The 18,456-nt window shown below is 36.6% G+C and overlaps 1 protein-coding gene across 1 annotated transcript; it reads left to right on the forward strand.

Annotated features, from left to right (window-relative positions):
* The first annotated feature begins 13,711 nt into the window (after positions 1-13,711).
* On the forward strand, positions 13,712-16,528 carry LOC120628914 (zonadhesin-like). Its single transcript, XM_039897582.1, has 3 exons — positions 13,712-13,802; positions 14,714-14,809; positions 15,278-16,528. The coding sequence occupies exons 1-3, from the start codon at positions 13,719-13,721 to the stop codon at positions 16,454-16,456; spliced, it is 1,359 nt and encodes a 452-aa protein (XP_039753516.1). The 5' UTR covers positions 13,712-13,718; the 3' UTR covers positions 16,457-16,528.
* Positions 16,529-18,456: the final 1,928 nt, after the last annotated feature.

Genomic DNA, 18,456 nt, shown 5'->3' on the forward strand with positions numbered 1-18,456 from the left:
TACTTTATTTTTAAAAGCTATTTCACCTGGTTAAAAATCAATGGTTACTATTTTCTTTTGATTATCATGCACTAGTATAGTAGGAAGATAGGCAGTGTATTTATCTAGGCTTTCACGCTATAAGGTCAGTAAGTTAGCTGTGTTATTTTTTTTGATCTCCAATATCTTCGGATTCTGAAAAGAAATTATTCTTTAATTTATTACTTATACATACAAAACGCGGAACGGTGATAGCGCATTGCGAACGAGCTCGACTTTACTGTCGGGGCAGAGTTCGAATCCCAGCACGCACCTGTAATTTGTTTTAGTTAAGTGCGCTTTAAGTAATTAAAATATCACTTGGTTCAACAGCGTAGGAAAACATCGTAAGGAAACACGCATGCCTGAGAGTTCTTCATAATGTTCTCAAAGGTCTAAGTGCAAGCTGCAAGTGAGATTTTTTAGGTCAGATCGTCCGCGGCTGTTTCAGAATTCAAAATCCATTTATTTCGAGTAGGCCTATATTAGCACTTTTAAAACGTCAATTCTGTCTGTTTGTAGTGACTCTACCACCGGTTTGGAAGGCAGATTCTACTGAGAAGAAGCCGGCAAGAAACTCAGCAGTTGCTCTTATCCAACATTAACATTTTATATTGTAACATTAATTTTTCTATCTTGTGAGAGATGAAAGCGGAGCCACCCGGCTCCGCTTTCATCTTTACGCAACGCAACCAAGCAACCTTGTCATTAAGAAATTCATGAATTGTATAGTAACGTCGGTGTAATAAATGTGTTTCAACATGTTCTTTAAACATATGAATTTTAGCGGGTCCAAAATTACCTTAGGAATCATATTATAAAAGTGTATACTCAATCCCACAAATGACTTCTGTTCCTTTCGCAGACGATATGCAGATGGCATGTTATGTCTTGTAATATTTGTTATATTTATTGTAGTGTGTAGGACAAACAGCCGCAAATCGACTTTGTTATAGTAAAACTGTAACGGGTCGAATTCTGCACATGAAGATATTTAAAGTGTTTTTAGAGGGCCCTCTATAACTGATACTGATGCCATAACTGTCATTTTTTTTCCGTTTGTCTTCATCTTGGCTGCCATACATTTTTAACACATATAATGCCGTACTAACAAATGAACTAACTGTATTTTTTTTTTTGTAAAATACGGTCATGGAATGTGAGGAATGTCTTAATTCACTATTTTCGTTACATTTTACATAATGTAATAGTGAAATAAATAAATAAATAATGGTGGCTGCCATATATGGCTGACGCGGCGCCACTGTAATAAAATTCTCAATGGGGCCGCGTCAGCCATTTTGTCAGCCATATGATTTCAAAAGCGCGCGAAACAAACGCGTCGCTCGCCGCCGCCGGCGCCATTTTGATTGTTTAGCAGCCTGTGTTTGCCCCCCGCGCGTCATTTGTCGCTGTGCATCGAAGGAGACTGCAGTAAATAGTTGTTCAGTTAGTGATTTAGCAAGTTATTAGTTACTGATTTGTGATTTTCAACAAAAAATGGAAGATTTTGATGATGATTTGGACTACGAACTATCGCAATTAGATTTAACAGTGTATAATCAAGAATGTAACACATTATCAAATAGTGATGCTACACAAGTATTTGACGTTGATCTCGATGATACAGTATCAATCGCACGGACCAAAAATCATCATCGACGCCAGATTTTATCCGACAGTGAAGATGATCAGATTCCCGTGTTACCAACCTCACGAAATACTGAAGTATGGTTCAATCCGTTGGGTAAGCAACCAAGTATTATTCCATATACTGAATGTCCTGGGCTTAAGCCATTTTCATTGCGATCCAGCATGAGTTCAGCTAAACCAGCAGAATTTTATTCATTGCTAGTACCTGACAGTATATTCGAGTACATAGCCGAAGAAACAAATCGCTTTGCTTTACAAACCTTGAACAAAAGTGCAACAAAATCATACCGAATGCAGAAATGGATGCCAACAAATTGCCATGAAATTAAACGGTTCTTTGGCATTTTAATTTGGATGGGGATAGTGAAACTACCTCAACTATCTTTGTACTGGAGCACTAACAAATGTTTTGAACAGAAATTTGTCAAGTCCATTATGAGCCGAAATCGATTTGAACTCATTTTGAGGATGTTGCACTTTGCCAATAATGAAATAAATCACAATAAGGAGGACCGATTGTTTAAAGTTAGACACTTATTAGATATGCTAAATGCTAATTTTAAATGTCATTATACACCTAATCAAGAAATGTGTGTTGACGAAAGTCTAATCCCATTTCGTGGCCGCGTTATTTTTAGGCAATACAATAAAAATAAGCGACACAAATATGGGATAAAACTTTTTAAGCTGTGCTCAAACCCAGGATACACTGTAAAAGTGCAAGTTTATGCTGGCAAAAATTATGAAAATGTCAATACTACTCCGACTAATGTTGTCCTTGCCTTGTGTGACGATTATCTAAATAAAGGACATACGGTTTGCACAGATAATTGGTATACCAGTTTGGATCTGGCACGAAAACTACTAGCGGGACAAACTCATCTCATAGGCACACTTAGAAAAAACAGACGAGGTTTACCTCAAACAGTTGTCCAAACAAAACTGAAGACAGGAGAATTCTCAGCTCAAGAAAATGACGACGGAATAACAATTATGAAATGGAAAGACAAGCGGGATGTACTGCTGCTGTCTACTAAGCACTCCGTAAGTTTCAGAAGAATAACTAAAAAAGGAAAAGAAAAAATTAAACCGAAGATTGTGGTAGATTATAATCATGCAAAATCAGCGGTTGATCTGTCAGACCAAATGTCCTCTTACACAACCCCTCTTCGGAAGACAACGAAATGGCCCAAAAGATTGGCGATGGAGTTATTATTGAATACAGCGATTGTAAATTCATATATTTTATATAAATTAACAACCAAGAAGAAGCTCTCTGTCGTCCAGTTTAGAACCGCGTTGGTTGACTACCTCGTGCATACAGGAGTCCCGGAAACTAGTGCCTCCTCTAGACCTAGGCGAGTAAAGCATGAATTGAAGAAAAGGCAAGGATTGGCCTCTGCCTGTCGTAAATATTGTGTTAGGTGTTATAAAGAAAACTGTGCCCAATTTGGAAGAGTTCATGCTCGAAATAAAACCAAAAGAGTGGTAACATACTGCGAAGACTGCCCGAATGAGCCACACTATTGTATCAGCTGTTTCAATTTAAACCATAGATATGTTTGAGTTATTTTGCCAATGCCAACTTAAATATAAATAAAAGCAATTAAAACATTTACCTATAAATTTTATTTGCAAAAACCAACTATTTTTGTAATCACTCTTTTGTTTTCGAAACTTCCACTTACAAACTTGATATTTCTCAAAATGTAAGTAAAAGTGTCAATGCCATCATTACAGTTATAATTTACTAGGCCTTGTCAACCATACTACATATAGTTTAACATAAAAAACGTGGCTGACGACGAAAAATCGTGCTTTCAAAACAAGCATATTCCGTCAGCCACATATGGCTGACACGGCCCAATTGGTTTGGAAAATGTCAGCCATATGTGGCTGACAAGGCATTATATGTGTTAAGAGAGTTCATACATTTTCAGCAGCAGCCCTCTCCCCCCCCGCCATGGGTACGCCCATGGATGAAACCTTCAGTTTCCCACAACCTCGTCGACCTCGACAGAATATAATGATTCCTTTTAATCAGTACCTAGGCGTAAGTATCCTTTACAAAGGGGCTTGGAATTGCAAGGCACCCAACAAAAGGCAGTCAAGGTGTACCCAAACAAAGGAATTCGCAACTGAGAAAGGGATACTGGTACACTTCCCACAATTTAGCAAGTTCGTATTATAACTTCTTGGGTGTTATGTGCGGTCATTTTTAATCGGATTACTTAGTGAGTGGACATGCGTGACTGGTTATTGATTTTTCAACCGAATTCCAAAAAGGAGAAGTCTTATTTTTGACGTAGTTGAACGAAAAGGATCCAAGCCACAGCATCATCATTACATCGAACAATTACCAGCCAAATTCAGGGCACGGATCTCCTCCCACAATGAGAGGGGTTAAGGCTCCACCACGCAGGCCCAGTGCGGATTGGTGGACACCACACATATTTGACAACATTATCGAGAACTCTCAGGCTTGCAGGTTACCTCAGGATGTTTTCCTTCACTGTTGAAGAAAGTGATATTTAACGCACATAATTTAGAAAAGTTAGAGATGCGTGCTAGAATTCGAACTTATTAAGAAAAATATTATTTATTGTTCGTAGATTTTGTCATACTTCAAATGCCAGACCGTGAAAAGAAATGCTTATCTATCGCGATCCTTTATTCGGTATTTGACAGAATTGGGATTGTTAGGACACAGTTATTTGAACAGTTTGTGACCGTTTCCAGTGAACTAACTGTGACAACTTTTTCTACAAAGAAAACAAAGTAAAATTACCATATGGTCAACAGCAGTGATAGTCTAGTGGTTAGAACTTCGGCGTCACTTTCGGCGGGCGACGAGTTTGAATCCCGGCACCTCTAACTTTTCTAAGTATTGCGTCTTATGTGCGTTTTAAGAAATTAGATATCACTTTCTTTAACCGTGAAGGATAACACCGTGAGGAATCCTGCTTGCCTGAGAGTTCTCCATAATTCCCAAAGGCGTGTTAGGTCCGCCAATCCGCACTTGGCCAGCGTGGTGGACTAGGACCTAATACCTTCTGGGAGGAGAGCCAAGACTTGTGGTGGGTCGGTAATGGGTTTATAATAACGATGAAGAACGAAGGAAAAACTTTGAATTATTTTGAAATTAGTTCAATTGATTAGATTCTCTCACACACACACACACACACATGCGCATACACACACAGACAGAAACTCACATACTTACACACAAAATACATACACACTCACTCGAAATCAAGATTAACATGTTGCATGTATCCCTTTTTTGTATCTTATTTTGTTTTAATTAATATTTTAGAATGTATTTAGATTTTTTGATAAATATCAAGTGAACAGTGGTAAATTTTAAGTTTTGGAGGTGGGCGTGATCACTGTTACGCAGTTTGATACTTTTACAGTGATCATCGTTTCATTCATTAGTGGTTAAGATATGTTATTGTTCACAAATAAATAAATAAATAATAAAATAATATGTTATATCATTTTTTCGCATAGATTAATTATTTACCCACCAGTTTTCTTTTAACCTTATAACACAGCATTCAGCATTTAAAGAACACAGCACAGTCAATATTCTGCAATAATAAATGCAGAAATAATTTGCTAGAGAACTGTTCCCTATAACGGGGTCACATCACGAAGAATCGCCTTCTTCCTGCCGACCCCATGTTCCCACGCTCCTGTAACCTAACAGGTGTGCAATTGTCGAGCCAAGCTAATAATGCACGCGAAAGTTAACCTTATTCCATGGATATAAAGTTACTTTTTAGATTACAATTGTATCCGTGAAGTAATTAATTTGTATTAAAATAAATTATTATGAATTTATTCAACCACTAGACTGTTGACTGCGTATTCTTCGGCACTTTTTAACTTTGACCTTGGGTTATAAAAAGCGATGGGGAATTTTCTTATCCGAATCGTAGTTCTAGAGATCAGTGCGTTTAAACAAACAAACAAAAAACAAACTCTCCAGGTTATTTATTAGTATTTAAAGACTTATAAACAGTGACCCATCTGATGTTCAGAGGAAAACCTTCGCCTATATAGGTAGGTACAAAGCAACACATCTTAGGCGTTCTTGAATGTGCCACCCTTTGTACATTTACTTATGGCGTAGGTGTTAAACTTCACGTGACTTTAATTACCCCGGCAACCACGCTCTTTAGATCGAAACACATCGATGCTTTGCGGTTGTAATTCCCCGGACGAGCTCCGTCACAACAAGATCTGATAAACATATCATGATCAGTCACCATCATGCCCACGACAGGCCACGGGTCTCCTCCCACAATGAGAAGGGGTTCAGGCCGTAATCCACCACGCAGCTGTCCCAGTGCGGTTTGGTAGACTTCACACACCTTTGAGAACATTATGGAGAACTCTCAGGCATGCAGGTTTCCTCACGGTGTTTTCCTTCACCTAAAATTGCACATAAGTTAGAAAAGTTAGAGGTGCGCGCCGGATTCGAACTCGCCTCCTCGAAAGTGAAGTCGAAGTCCTACCCGCTGGGCTATCACCGCTTCTGATAATAGAGTTACTAAAAGCAATGCTGCTTGGCGAACGAGCTCCGTCACAAAAAGACCTGCTAGTACTACTAAATAAATATACGGGACGAATAAAGAACCTCGTTTTTGAAGTCAGTTAAAAAAGCTACCAAGACGGGAACAATGGCCGTCCAAAAAAATTATGAAGAGGGTGAGAAACAGAAAAGTCTCAAGCCCAAACAAAATCTGTATCATTTTTTGCGATTCCCACAAGCGTTCCCAATTCCCATGGAGACAGGTGATTATAAAAACTTGAGCTCCTTTTGACTATCAACTCGTTTTTATTTGTGGAAAAAACTACACAAAAAAAACCACATCCGGGGCTGGATTTCCGGGTCGAGGACGAAGAAATACTATTGTAGGATGATTGATTTACAAATATTTTGAGAGATGACCTTTTTGCGTTTAAAGTTATGGGAAAATGATTAAGTTAAAACTTACGTAAAGTTGTTTTTTGATATCCTACTCTTTTTAAGGTGAAAATAAAATTTATAAAATTATACAAGGTCGGTTCGGAAGGGACCTATTCCATGACTACGACCTAAACCTAACTGGTTTAGTTATTTAATTACAGTGCCGTGTGATAACAGCAATATAGCTTTCATCACCCCTCCTCTTTGCGCGGGTGTCATACGAGGCGATTAAGCTAATATAACAGTAAACGGGCAGCAGCGTTTTCGATTATTAAATTACGTAATACGTGTGAAAAAAATACAATATATTATGAAAATTAAGCTTAATTTGCTATGCTTCGCAAAAGCAGGAGAATCTGTATGGTGTAATTTATAATTTCTTCAATCCTTATACTCCACACCAAGCAGATCTTCAGCAATGTTCCCTCTACGTACGTTTTGCTCTGAAACCGGAGCATCCTCAGGAGATTTTGACTATACAATGAATAATTTATCAGAGGACTGTTCCCAATAACGGGGTCACATCACATCACGAAGAATCGTCTTATTCCTGCCGACTGCAATTATTGGACTTAACAATTATTCATTGTAAAGCTAACATCTGAGGATGCTCCGGTTTCGGAGCGAAACGTGCGTAGAGGGTACATTGCCGAAGACCTGTTTGATGTGGAGTATAAGGATTGAAGAGATTATAAATTACACCATACAGGTTCCCCTGCTTTTCGCGGAGTATAGCAAATTAAGCTTAACTTTTGTAATACGAGTATATATCATGGATTTCCGCAAAGTAACGCCTCTTCTATCCAATATTTAAAAATACAATAAGAAATCAATAATTCAAAGCACCTTTATTGTGTTGAGTATCGAGGAGGTATATCCAGGTATTATACCTACCTACTTGTTAGTTGGTAGTAAAAATGCAAGTAAAAAAACTTCCCGAAAGCATTATTACAAAAGGTTAACAAAAACTTAATCGATCGGTAAACATTTATAACTGACCTCTTAAAAAGGAGTTTCCTTCGAGAGATGGGGGACCCTTCATATTCTTACTAGGGTGACTAGATATAAAGATTTCATAGGATTAGTTACAATCAATAGCTAATAACAGTCAACTGCTGGAACAAACGGATGGTTTACCCCTAATCATCACGCTGGGCAGCCGCGATGGTGATCGCAAAAGATGGTAGTAGTAGCACAGAGGACGCTTCTGCCCGTCCTCTGTTATACACCCTTATTCGCCTCGTATAACAACAATTTTGATTTTGGACAAGAATATTAGATTTATTGCAACAGAGACAACAATGGAAAAAAATGTTTTTGTAGATGTCTCTTTATGGAGCATATATAATATCTTGTACAAATATATAAAGCTGAAGAATTTGTTTGTTTGTTTACTTGAACGCGATGAACCCAGGAACTAATGGTCCGATTTGAAAAATTCTTTCAGTTAGATAGCCCGTTTATCTATAACAAGATATCATCTATAAAGAAGAGGGCTATACGCTATAAATCTTCACGCTAACACCAATAGGAGTAAAGCACCAATGAAGACTGTTTCAATATCGGGGTTTTTTTTCCTTTTGAGAGCTTCCGCTGCCTGCGCTGCGTAAACGGTTCGATACGTATGACAAAGACGTTCCCCTTTAAAAGTTCTTTAAAAAAAACCGCGAGTATCTATAAGGGTGACTTATACGCGGACGAAGTCCCGAGGGTCCCGAGGGACCGCTAGTGATACTAATAATAATATTAGAATAGTTGGCCTACAACCTCTAAATGATTATGAATGTTTATTGGGCCTAATTTTATGCAGCGAAAAATTAAAAAATGGGATTTTGCATAGATACCAGATCCACATTATCAGCCTTTACCGACCCACTGTAGGGTAAGAGGCTTCTTTCAGAATGAGAACGTTAAAGGCAAATGAAAAAAAAACGTGGCCGAGCTGCGCCTTCACAGCAAGTCCTCGGCGCCGGGCGCGGCCCACCACCCCACGGCTTCATCACGTACGAGAGCGCGCAGGCCGCCGCAGACTGCCTCAACGCCGCGGTCAGTAGGTACACTAGCTTTATTTTATTTCATTTCATCAGCGTCGTAATCGTTGTCGTCGTCGTCGTCAGTACACTTGCTTTATTTTATTTCATCATCGTATCAGTCGTTGTCGTCGTCGTCGTCAGTACACTTGCTTTATTTTATTTCATTTCATCATCGTCGTAGTCGTTATCGTTGTCGTAGTTGTCAGTACACTTGCTTTATATTATTTCATTTTATCATCGTCGTAGTCGTTGTCGTTATCGTCGTCATCGTCGTCGTCAGTACACTTGCTTTATTTTATTTCATTTCACGAAGTGCGGAATGGTACAAATGATTTTGGGAACGTTATGAAGATCTCTCAGGCAGGTTTTCTCAGGATGTTTTACTTCAAATTTAATGTCAAAGGATAAGATATTTAATTGCTTAAAAATCAACGTTTGTGTTTATCACATGGATTTTGGTTACCCTACGGCATCCCGTCGCAGAGCGGAAGGAAGCGTCGTTACAATTTGTTTGAGTCCGGTTCACACGACCTCTCCCTTCGCGTCCCTTCGGATTACTTAGCGAGATATACTGTGAGAACTGAGTATCATCCCTTAATCTCTTGTTTTTATTAACTTGCGTTTTCGTTTCGTTTTCCTCATCTTCTTAACTTATTAGTATTAATTACTTAGTCAGTATACAATGTGTAAATGAAAACCGAAATAATACTTAACAGGCTTTAGAGTTACATTATGTATTGTCTATGAGACTTATCTGAATATAGTTCCTTATCAAATATACTTATGCATTCTTCAATATTATTTCGTAATTCTGTTACAAGTTCTATATTCGTTTGTGACTACGTATTTTTACGAATATTGAATTGATGACCAGGTTGCTTGGAGCAATTGGATCGGCTTTAAAAACCTGAGGCTATGGTCTAGAAACAGTCTCTCCTACCAGAGACGAGGCCTGTGCCAAAGAGTAAACGCGAAATTTCTCGTCGGCTTCATCTCTGTAGAATTTTGCGTCTCGAACCGTTGCGGTGGTAGAGTCAGTACTAAACCGCGACTTCGCGACTTCTATATTTATATCAATGCTACTAACAATTAGAGTTGGCAAAAGTGCGTAAGTAACTGTCCTTAAAATAGTGACTGTGTTTCTTTAAAGAAGAGTTTAACGATTTCAAAACTGCTACAAGTGGCACGAGAATTTGTAACTCCTTACAAGAAACCTACAGTATTGAAAGTCTACTGGTTTATATTATGATGAAGCGAATTCAAATCCGTTTCCACTGTGTTTTAAAGTGTTTTAAATCAAAATAGAATCGAATCGCTGGCTCGTCAAGACTCGTCTCAGATCTGATGGATGTCAACATTTTAACGTCCTCTCTGGACATTTAAGCGGAAGGCCCCTGGCCCAATACACGGCAGGAGCAATGTGTCTGTCTGGTGCGGTCTGGTGGGATGCCTCAGTCTAACCTCCTAATGACAAAGACGTGATGCGTTCCGATATGATTTCCGCAGAACCCGATTATTGGTATAGGTTTAATATAACTGCCTTACCCTAAACAAGTTAGCCCGTTACCATCTTGGACTGCATCAGCACTTACCACTAGGCCAGATTGCCTTCTCGGGAAAAACAAACATTTTCCGAAAGCCAAGCTGGTACTGTGAATTTCTTGACAGAAAAACCCAACACGCAAAATTATTTTCAGCCCGTCCTGGGAATCAAACCCGGGACCTAGAGATCCGTAATCGATTACGACTACAAGACCAGCAAGGCATAAAGCACCTCGTTGCGTCTTTATGGTAATTAATAATTATTTTACCGAATTTTCCCACTGCAGTCCCTCAGTTAACGCGTCAACGACAGTATGACAACGGTTAGTTCACTCTCATTGGCTGATCACGCGATCGCATGCTACATCGTCACATTCGGATGAACTGCGCGACAATATAACATTTACCGTTAATATTCCAGCAAAAAAATTATTATGCACTTTATTCGGTTACAATAAAGTCGTAACTATCCTTGTTAACAGCAAAGAGTTTCGTATGCATTTCGATGCAGTTTCAAACAACGCTACACTTGAATTTAGGCGTGATAGTAATGAACTTTAATCCGGTACAATACGTACTACAACCGACGTAAAATATATCTTTGTAATTTAAACTATGAACAATAAAAGTCTGTGTTTCATAAAATGTAATTTAGCTCTTAAGCCAAGGTAACAAAGTAGTTTTTTCTATACCTTTTATTTGAGTAGTTCTGGAGTTATGTTTGTAATCGTTAAGGGGACCGTGGGAGAAACGGACAAATTGAATATTAATATAGAATTTACGTTTGTCGGTATGTAGGGACAGTAAAGGTCATTTAAAACACCTGGACGGGTCAGCGACATCTGATTATTACATAACAAACCGAAATATAAATTGTTTTAATGGATTCGAATAATTAGGGGGATATGTTCTGATGATAAACCATGGGAAATATTATAGTTTTTATCTATTCATAGAATAGTGCATTATGTAACATAATCTAAAAGAATGTGGGTAAGTTAGAAAGAAAAGATTAATGGTCTAGGATTAATTTGAAATCAAGCAAAAGATTATTGAGAATAAGAATAATCTATTAAGTAAAAATTATTATTATTATTTAACTCTTTATTTGTATACCACAACATTAACATATACAAAATATAATAAAAACAGAAACATATAGAAAGAAGTAGAATACAAAAGGCGGCCTTATCGCTTAATAGCGATCTCTGCCAGGAAAAAATGAATGAATTAGGAAAAAAGGAGAATAGACTTAATAAATGAGAGAATGAGATTTTACTGAATTTATGTGAAGTTCAATTAAATATGATTTTTGGTTTTCTAATTATGTCCATCTCCGGGATGACAGTTATATTATGAATGTCAAATCTCATCAAGATTATTGATATATTATACCTATAATTATTATTGATATATTATATTGTTGATATAATATATTATTGATATATTCGGTTTGTGTGGTTGACCTGATCTTCAGGTAAATAATTCTGACGAACTTTCATATGCAGATAGAAAATTTTGCAAGCAGAGCCTATCTTTCCTAGGCTACTTTAAATCGTGAAAAACTGAAACTATTTATTAAAAAAAAACAAAGTCCATTCATTTAAAGTCGAGCTACCGACTCCATGAGTACCTTCTTTTGAACCGACAAGTCCATAGCTCCCGTAAAATATATTTATTAATTCAAAATTAATCTCGAGTACCTAGGTTCACATGTCAAGTATGTCGTAGTGAATCTACCACTACGCAAAGCATATTAAACCTAGAAACAGCTGTTTAGAAACTTAACTAACCGATCAATGTTTTGGTTTCGGTTTCAACCATTTCTTGCTGAACCGCTGTTTCGGTTTGGCCGAAAATATGTCTCGGTAGTCGTATCGGGATATTTTAATTTCGCACGTATATTAACTAACTAAAAATTAAATAAATTCTAAATAAATATTTATTTGCATTCCAAAGGAAGTGGTGATAACGCAGTGGGAAGGAGCTCGACTTAAGTTTCGGGGGGCGGAGTTCAAATCCCAGCTCAACTTTTCTAAGTTATGTGTGTTTTAAGTAATTAAAATATCACTTGCATCAAAGTTGAAGATGCCTAAGATTTCTCCGTAATGTTCTCTAAAGCACACTTTTGGAGTCCACCAATCCGCACTGGGCCAGCGTGGTGGAATACGGCCTTAATCCCTTCTCATTGTGGGAGGAGACCCGTGCCCTGTAGGGGGCCAATAATGGGTTGATACGATGATAACCTTTGGGCACTTTGACTTTAAGTACCCGGAAATCGACCAAAGTCATCCTCAGTCGAACTTTCTAAAATCTAGAAAACCGTTATCGTGAATACCAAATCAACTTTGTAATATGTAAATAAATATTTCACCATAACTTTTACATATTACCTATCTTCGATTGCATGACAAACATGTAGGTAAGGTAAAGTACCTCTATGGTCCGAAACTGAACCCTTGCACCTTTCTACATTCCCACACAGCGTGAGAACCGGCCGACACCCCATAAAGAACCCAATTCCTATACCGTACCCTATAAAAAACCCTACTCACCTTTTACGCTACGTTGCCCCATAATATATCGCATTTATCGTCCCGTATTTTGAAAGAACTTAATATGGTACTTCATGGAAAGGTGCGAAGGGATGAAGTATGGTGTTTTTTTTGCCATGCCCAGTATGAAGGGGATTGTGGTTCTTGATGGGCGTGCGTGTCGGCATACATTCCCATACTATACTGAATGAGGGGACTCGTTGAGAAGCTTCATTTTTATTTTAGTTTGATTTTTTTTTCTCTGTGACTTTCTATATGAAAATTATAGTTGCGAAAATTTACAAAAATCATTAAACTTATTAAATTATCTTTTTTACGTAGTTTATGACTATGCCATTTATTTAGGATGGTACTAAATGTACGCTACTGCATAAAAGAGCACTTAGGTGTACAGATTTTGTTAAATTTTTGGATCGGCCATCTTTTGTTATTAAAAAAGTAAAGGATTGTTGAAGTTCGAAAATAATTTAATTTGTTTTGAAAACAAAATAACATCCTGACAAAAAATATACAATTTATAAAAATTACCATAAATAAATCGTCTTTTATAACTCATTATTCCTTCAATTCCAGAAAAACAATTTAAAATATCGCAAACAAATTATCGAAATATTATAATAATAACATCAACTAGGAATCGAATTTCAACCTACGCACCCTTCTAACATCCAGCCCTACGGCGCCATTCACAGCAGGTCCCCGCTTAGAGCGAGACGCAACGAAAACAAAACATTCCGATACAGTTCCCACCGCAATAAACCCTACGACAGACAGAGATAGCAATATTCTCACCTGGCATCTTTCAAACAGGATGAACAAACATGGTGGACAAATTTAAATATTGTTCCATTTGATAATACGTCAGTTCATTTTGTAACGTCGTCTCGGTCGGACCTCCAGGGTTAAGTGAAGTTTCAGTGAAGGGATTTAAGTGCAAAAATGCCGTGCAGTGAAGACGATGATTCCCAGAGTGGGTTCATGTCGGAGCCTACTCATGCTTTGTCCAAAGCTGAATTACGGAAGGTGATTGCCCATTTTGTGAACTAAATAAGTTTTATTCTATAAAATGAGATCTCCCGAAGTACTTTTTAACTTGTATACTAACCTAGATTATGTCAGTGAAAAAAATACGAAAATCTAGCACGTAGTTTTTAGAAAGTCGTAAACGAAAATACATACGTTTACAATACGGTGAAAATTACTTTTTGAAGCCGGTAAAAATTAGAAAAGTTCAGGAGTGCGTTTGAATGTTTGGAAGCACTAATCTCAGGAACTCTTCCAGTTGGATTTAAATTATATGTTAGTGTTTAACGAAGAAGGTTGCATAATAATAACATCACACTATGTACACAATAAATGCTAAAATATTTGGCAGAATCCTTTAAAAATATATGAATTGGACCTAAAGTGTTACCTAATGTTTAATTTATTTTAAGGTTTCGCGATCTATTCAAACTCTAGGATCCCTCTGATCCATGTTTAAGGCAAAAAGAACGTAATCACGCACATTGCGTTTTTGTCTACAATCATAGTTAAGCCATTTTACACTATATCTTTATGAACTATACAATGAAACCTCACAGATTAAGGCTATTCATAAGTGTAACCAAAAGAAAAGTCCTTATTGAAGTTACCAATATGCGAACAGACCGGCAAAAATTGAAGTACGAAAACAGCACTTTCTCAAGAATTGTTTGCTCATTAACGTAGCTAAATAAGTTATCAAATCTGTATGTGTATCTTCAATGGTTAACTCACTATCACCACATATTAAAAAAAACAAAGTTACTGCGAACGCAAACGATTTTTAAGACTAATGAAGGAATTTCTGTATTTTAAATTTTCCGAAATATATAGCAGGTTAGTAGTCTGTAGCATTGATAAAAATGTTTATCCAGGAATAAAAATAAACGTAGAAATAAATTAATTTCCAGACAAACAAGCCAATCATGGAGAAAAAGCGGCGCGCGCGCATCAACAATTGTCTCAACGAACTAAAAGATTTACTAATGGATGCTACGGACAAAGACGTAAGTACCTATATTAATAAAAATACATAATCCCATCTCATCATACCATCAGCCAACTTCAATGATCTTTTTGATCCATCGATGGTAATTAACTCGAATCGAAAATTGACAGATAATTTTTTTTGAGGGTTCTATTATTTTTATTTATTTATCTTTCTATTTATATTTTATCTTCCTTTCTTTTTCTATTTTATAGTTTCATATAAATATAATCTCTATCTTAATTACGTCAAAAACATCGTTAAGTCATCCTTTTCTCAAAAACAATGTTTCTATTGTTACTTTAACAAAGTTGATCCTAATAGGTCGAATGAACGATGGATGGGATATTAATTATACGGTCTATTGTATAAAATATGGTGTATGGTCAAACAAAGATCATTATTTTCACCATACCAAAAACCTGGTGAAATTCCTTTTGGATATTAATGACTACTGTACTAAAATGCATTATTCTTTGTTTTGCAGCCAGCTCGCCATTCAAAACTGGAAAAAGCGGACATCCTCGAACTAACTGTAAAGCATTTGCAAACATTACAAAGGCAGCAGTTGGCTGCAGCGATCGCAGCGGACCCAGCTGTTCTGCACAGGTTTAAATCTGGTTTCGGAGACTGCGCCGTCGAAGTTAAGAGATACCTATCAAGACTTGCCAGCGTACCAACAGGCTTACGATACCGCCTTGGAAACCATCTAAACTCATGTATATCTGGTATAGAACACTTGAACAATGAATATACTCCATTGATACCAGACCCATTACGCCTAGATGACGAGAGACCCAGCGCTTTTCACTACGTTAAAGCAACAAGACCCACTAGTCCACCTTTAAGTCCATTATCATGTGATTCAGCCTGTGACTCCTCAACGGAATTGGAAACCCCTCCTCGACCAGTTCAGAAATTCCCTTTCCCAACACCACCGAGCCATTCCGCATCAGACCAAGACTCAAGTCCTGAACAAAGAGCCACTGTATCCTCAACAACAATCTCGCCAGAAACCTTAAAGCAAGAAGCAATAAGAAAAAAAAAGTTCATGGAACCTCTGTCAATAGTAATAGATGTCGAGAATTACAAAATTGGTATCGACGCATCGCCGAAAAGAGCAATAGATTATTCAATCAGACAGAAGTTAAAACGCCATTCCGAAACGATAGGTCCTTTACCGAAATTAATAAGAGTTGATACTGAAAAACCTAGCATACCGACGAAATCAAAAGGTTTAGATACCGATAGACTTAGTGTTGTACCGAAATTGATTGGTTTTGATACCGTTAAACCATTAATGCCGGCAAGAGTACCTACAGATAGATTAGAAGTTAGTTCAGAGAAATTGGAAGGTAATAAAGTTTCATTAGAAAAATCTTCAGCATTTAGAAAGTTAGAAAGGCTGCCTAGTTATCAAGAAAGGAAACTCACGCTTCCTGAAAGTATACCGGCAGTCATGGAAAAACAGTTAATAGGTAATGTAGAAAAAATACCGATAATAGTACCAAGAACAGTGATAAGCCATACAGCCGAATCTCTAGCACAATCAAGTTTTCAAACTCCGCAAACTGTTGAAGTATCTAAAGATGAGGCAGAAGCGGACACAAGTTCGAAGTCACCGCCACAAAGCAGTTCAAGTTCAGAAATGTGGAGACCGTGGTGAAGTTGTTTAAAATTTTTATGCATCAGGATTTGTCTTCCAGAATTTAACGGATAAATTCGTTATAAAACTGTGCCTTATGAAAAGTACGATATCTAAAAAATCTAATCAGCATTTAGTACGAGTAGTTTTGGGTATCCAAACACAAAGTCACAGTAAAATGAAATTAATGATACTTATTTTAAAGTTGTTATTTTATATTAGGGATTTTAATTTGACAAACGTTCCGCTAGGACGACTTTAAGTTTCGACAATCTAAACTTAAAATAAGGAAAATAAGGTTTATTTTACTTTTGGGAATTTACTACGCTGTCTATGCAGAATACGCAATTGAGTAGGTATAGCGTAAAGCGTGTTATGCACGGAAAAACACGCGAATCCCTTTAACTCTACCTTTAATATCATAACACATTAACGTTAAAGTAAAATAGACCTAGATTTGCCAGGTTTAAAGTTTTTAGTTAGTCTCAAGTTTTTTAGAATTTTTGGTGCAATAAATTCAGTACACGACGTACTGAATTTATTGCACCAACAATTCTCAAGGAGCGTTGGCTTAAGAATCGTGGACGAATAAAACCTTTAAATCAATCTGAAATAAGGTTCATTTTGCTCTTATAAAAAGGTGGTTCGATATTCGAAAAGACTTCTAATTGGAAATGTGCATACGCGAAGTACAATCCGGCCGATGGAAGAATGCTTTCCTGGCATAACCTTATAATAGGGTAGTATGTGTAAAAATATATTTTCTTATATTCACACTAAATTCAACATTGTAATTACCGCAATGTTATAAACAATCCATTAAACGTAGGGCAAGAGAAACTATAAATATAGTTTTAATAACTTCATTTGAAAGTTACATGGCCCATTTAATATGGATATGTTAGGAAGGCATTCCATCAACACGATTCCTTATCTTCAAAGACTTTTGAATTATTTACCAGTATTTTAGGTTAAAAAAATGTTTGAGTGATATCAAATTAGGGATCACCCACACGTACGAGACATTGTATAGAATGTATATACGTTGGTGGGGTATATATATATAAGCTCTCGGCTTTGTAGGTTCTATCATTAAAACTAATAACTCTTGTTATAAATAGTTTGTATTTATTTCAAACAAAAAAATCATGTTTTTTCTGTAGTGACATTACACTGTAAAACCAAATACATGTCCTGTTGCCAAACCGCAGTTCGCGCGCTGTTTACGATGTTGCATTACAGAGTAGAAACATATAGAGTATCTATATGTTTCTACTCTGTATTGTGTATGGTATATTTAGCAAACTATAGAGTTTTAAAAAAAGTTGTAGAACAAAAGTAGTTAGTTTTAATGTAAACAGCTATAGACCGAGAGCTTTCTGGTATTTTTATTTTACCCTGTATAATAACTTTGTATTTTATTGATACTTGCACCTAAAGTAGACCAAAATACAGCAAAGTTTTATATTAAGTAGACTTTGGAGGCTTTACAAAAATTTCGGTCTATTAAGTTTGTGGCGTTTTCTTGTTACTATTGAGTACAATTTTTTATTATTTTTACAATTTTATATTATAAAGATGTGTATTATAAATGCAAAGAACGAATAGCTTTAAGTATTTACCTGTGTGGTATACTAATTATATTGTTTTTATAAAAAATAATATTAAATGAATATTTTCCTAGTTTTATACAAGAAGTTTATTTTATTTACACACTGCTTAGACTCATTCTTCTGATCTGCTGCTGCTAAGATTCTTAAGTTGTGGATGAATGGAGTTAATTTTATAAGTTAAAGTGAAGTAATTTTATATTATAAAATATAAAATAAAAATATTCGTTTTTTATGTTTGTATAATGTTAAAAGTATATTTTACTCCTCGTAAAGACAAAACATTACATAAAAAAGAAGCGGTGGTTAGGCCATCAACTTTAGTTCACGAGATATGGGATCTCGGGAACCGCTTGGCAGAAACGCGTTCCTACCGTGTGGCCATGCTTCGGAGCCTATAACTCCTAAGAT

The sequence above is a fragment of the Pararge aegeria genome, chromosome 13, assembly GCF_905163445.1.
Source record: "Pararge aegeria chromosome 13, ilParAegt1.1, whole genome shotgun sequence".
Classification (NCBI taxonomy): domain Eukaryota; kingdom Metazoa; phylum Arthropoda; class Insecta; order Lepidoptera; family Nymphalidae; genus Pararge; species Pararge aegeria.

Excerpts from the sequence above, each read along its gene's own strand:
- LOC120628914 (XM_039897582.1), top strand. The coding sequence starts at position 13,719 with ATGCCGTGCAGTGAAGACGATGATTCCCAGAGTGGGTTCATGTCGGAG. Across the intron at positions 13,803-14,713 it reads CCAAAGCTGAATTACGGAAG|ACAAACAAGCCAATCATGGA; the intron begins GTGATTGCCCAT and ends ATTAATTTCCAG. Across the intron at positions 14,810-15,277 it reads TGGATGCTACGGACAAAGAC|CCAGCTCGCCATTCAAAACT; the intron begins GTAAGTACCTAT and ends TTTGTTTTGCAG.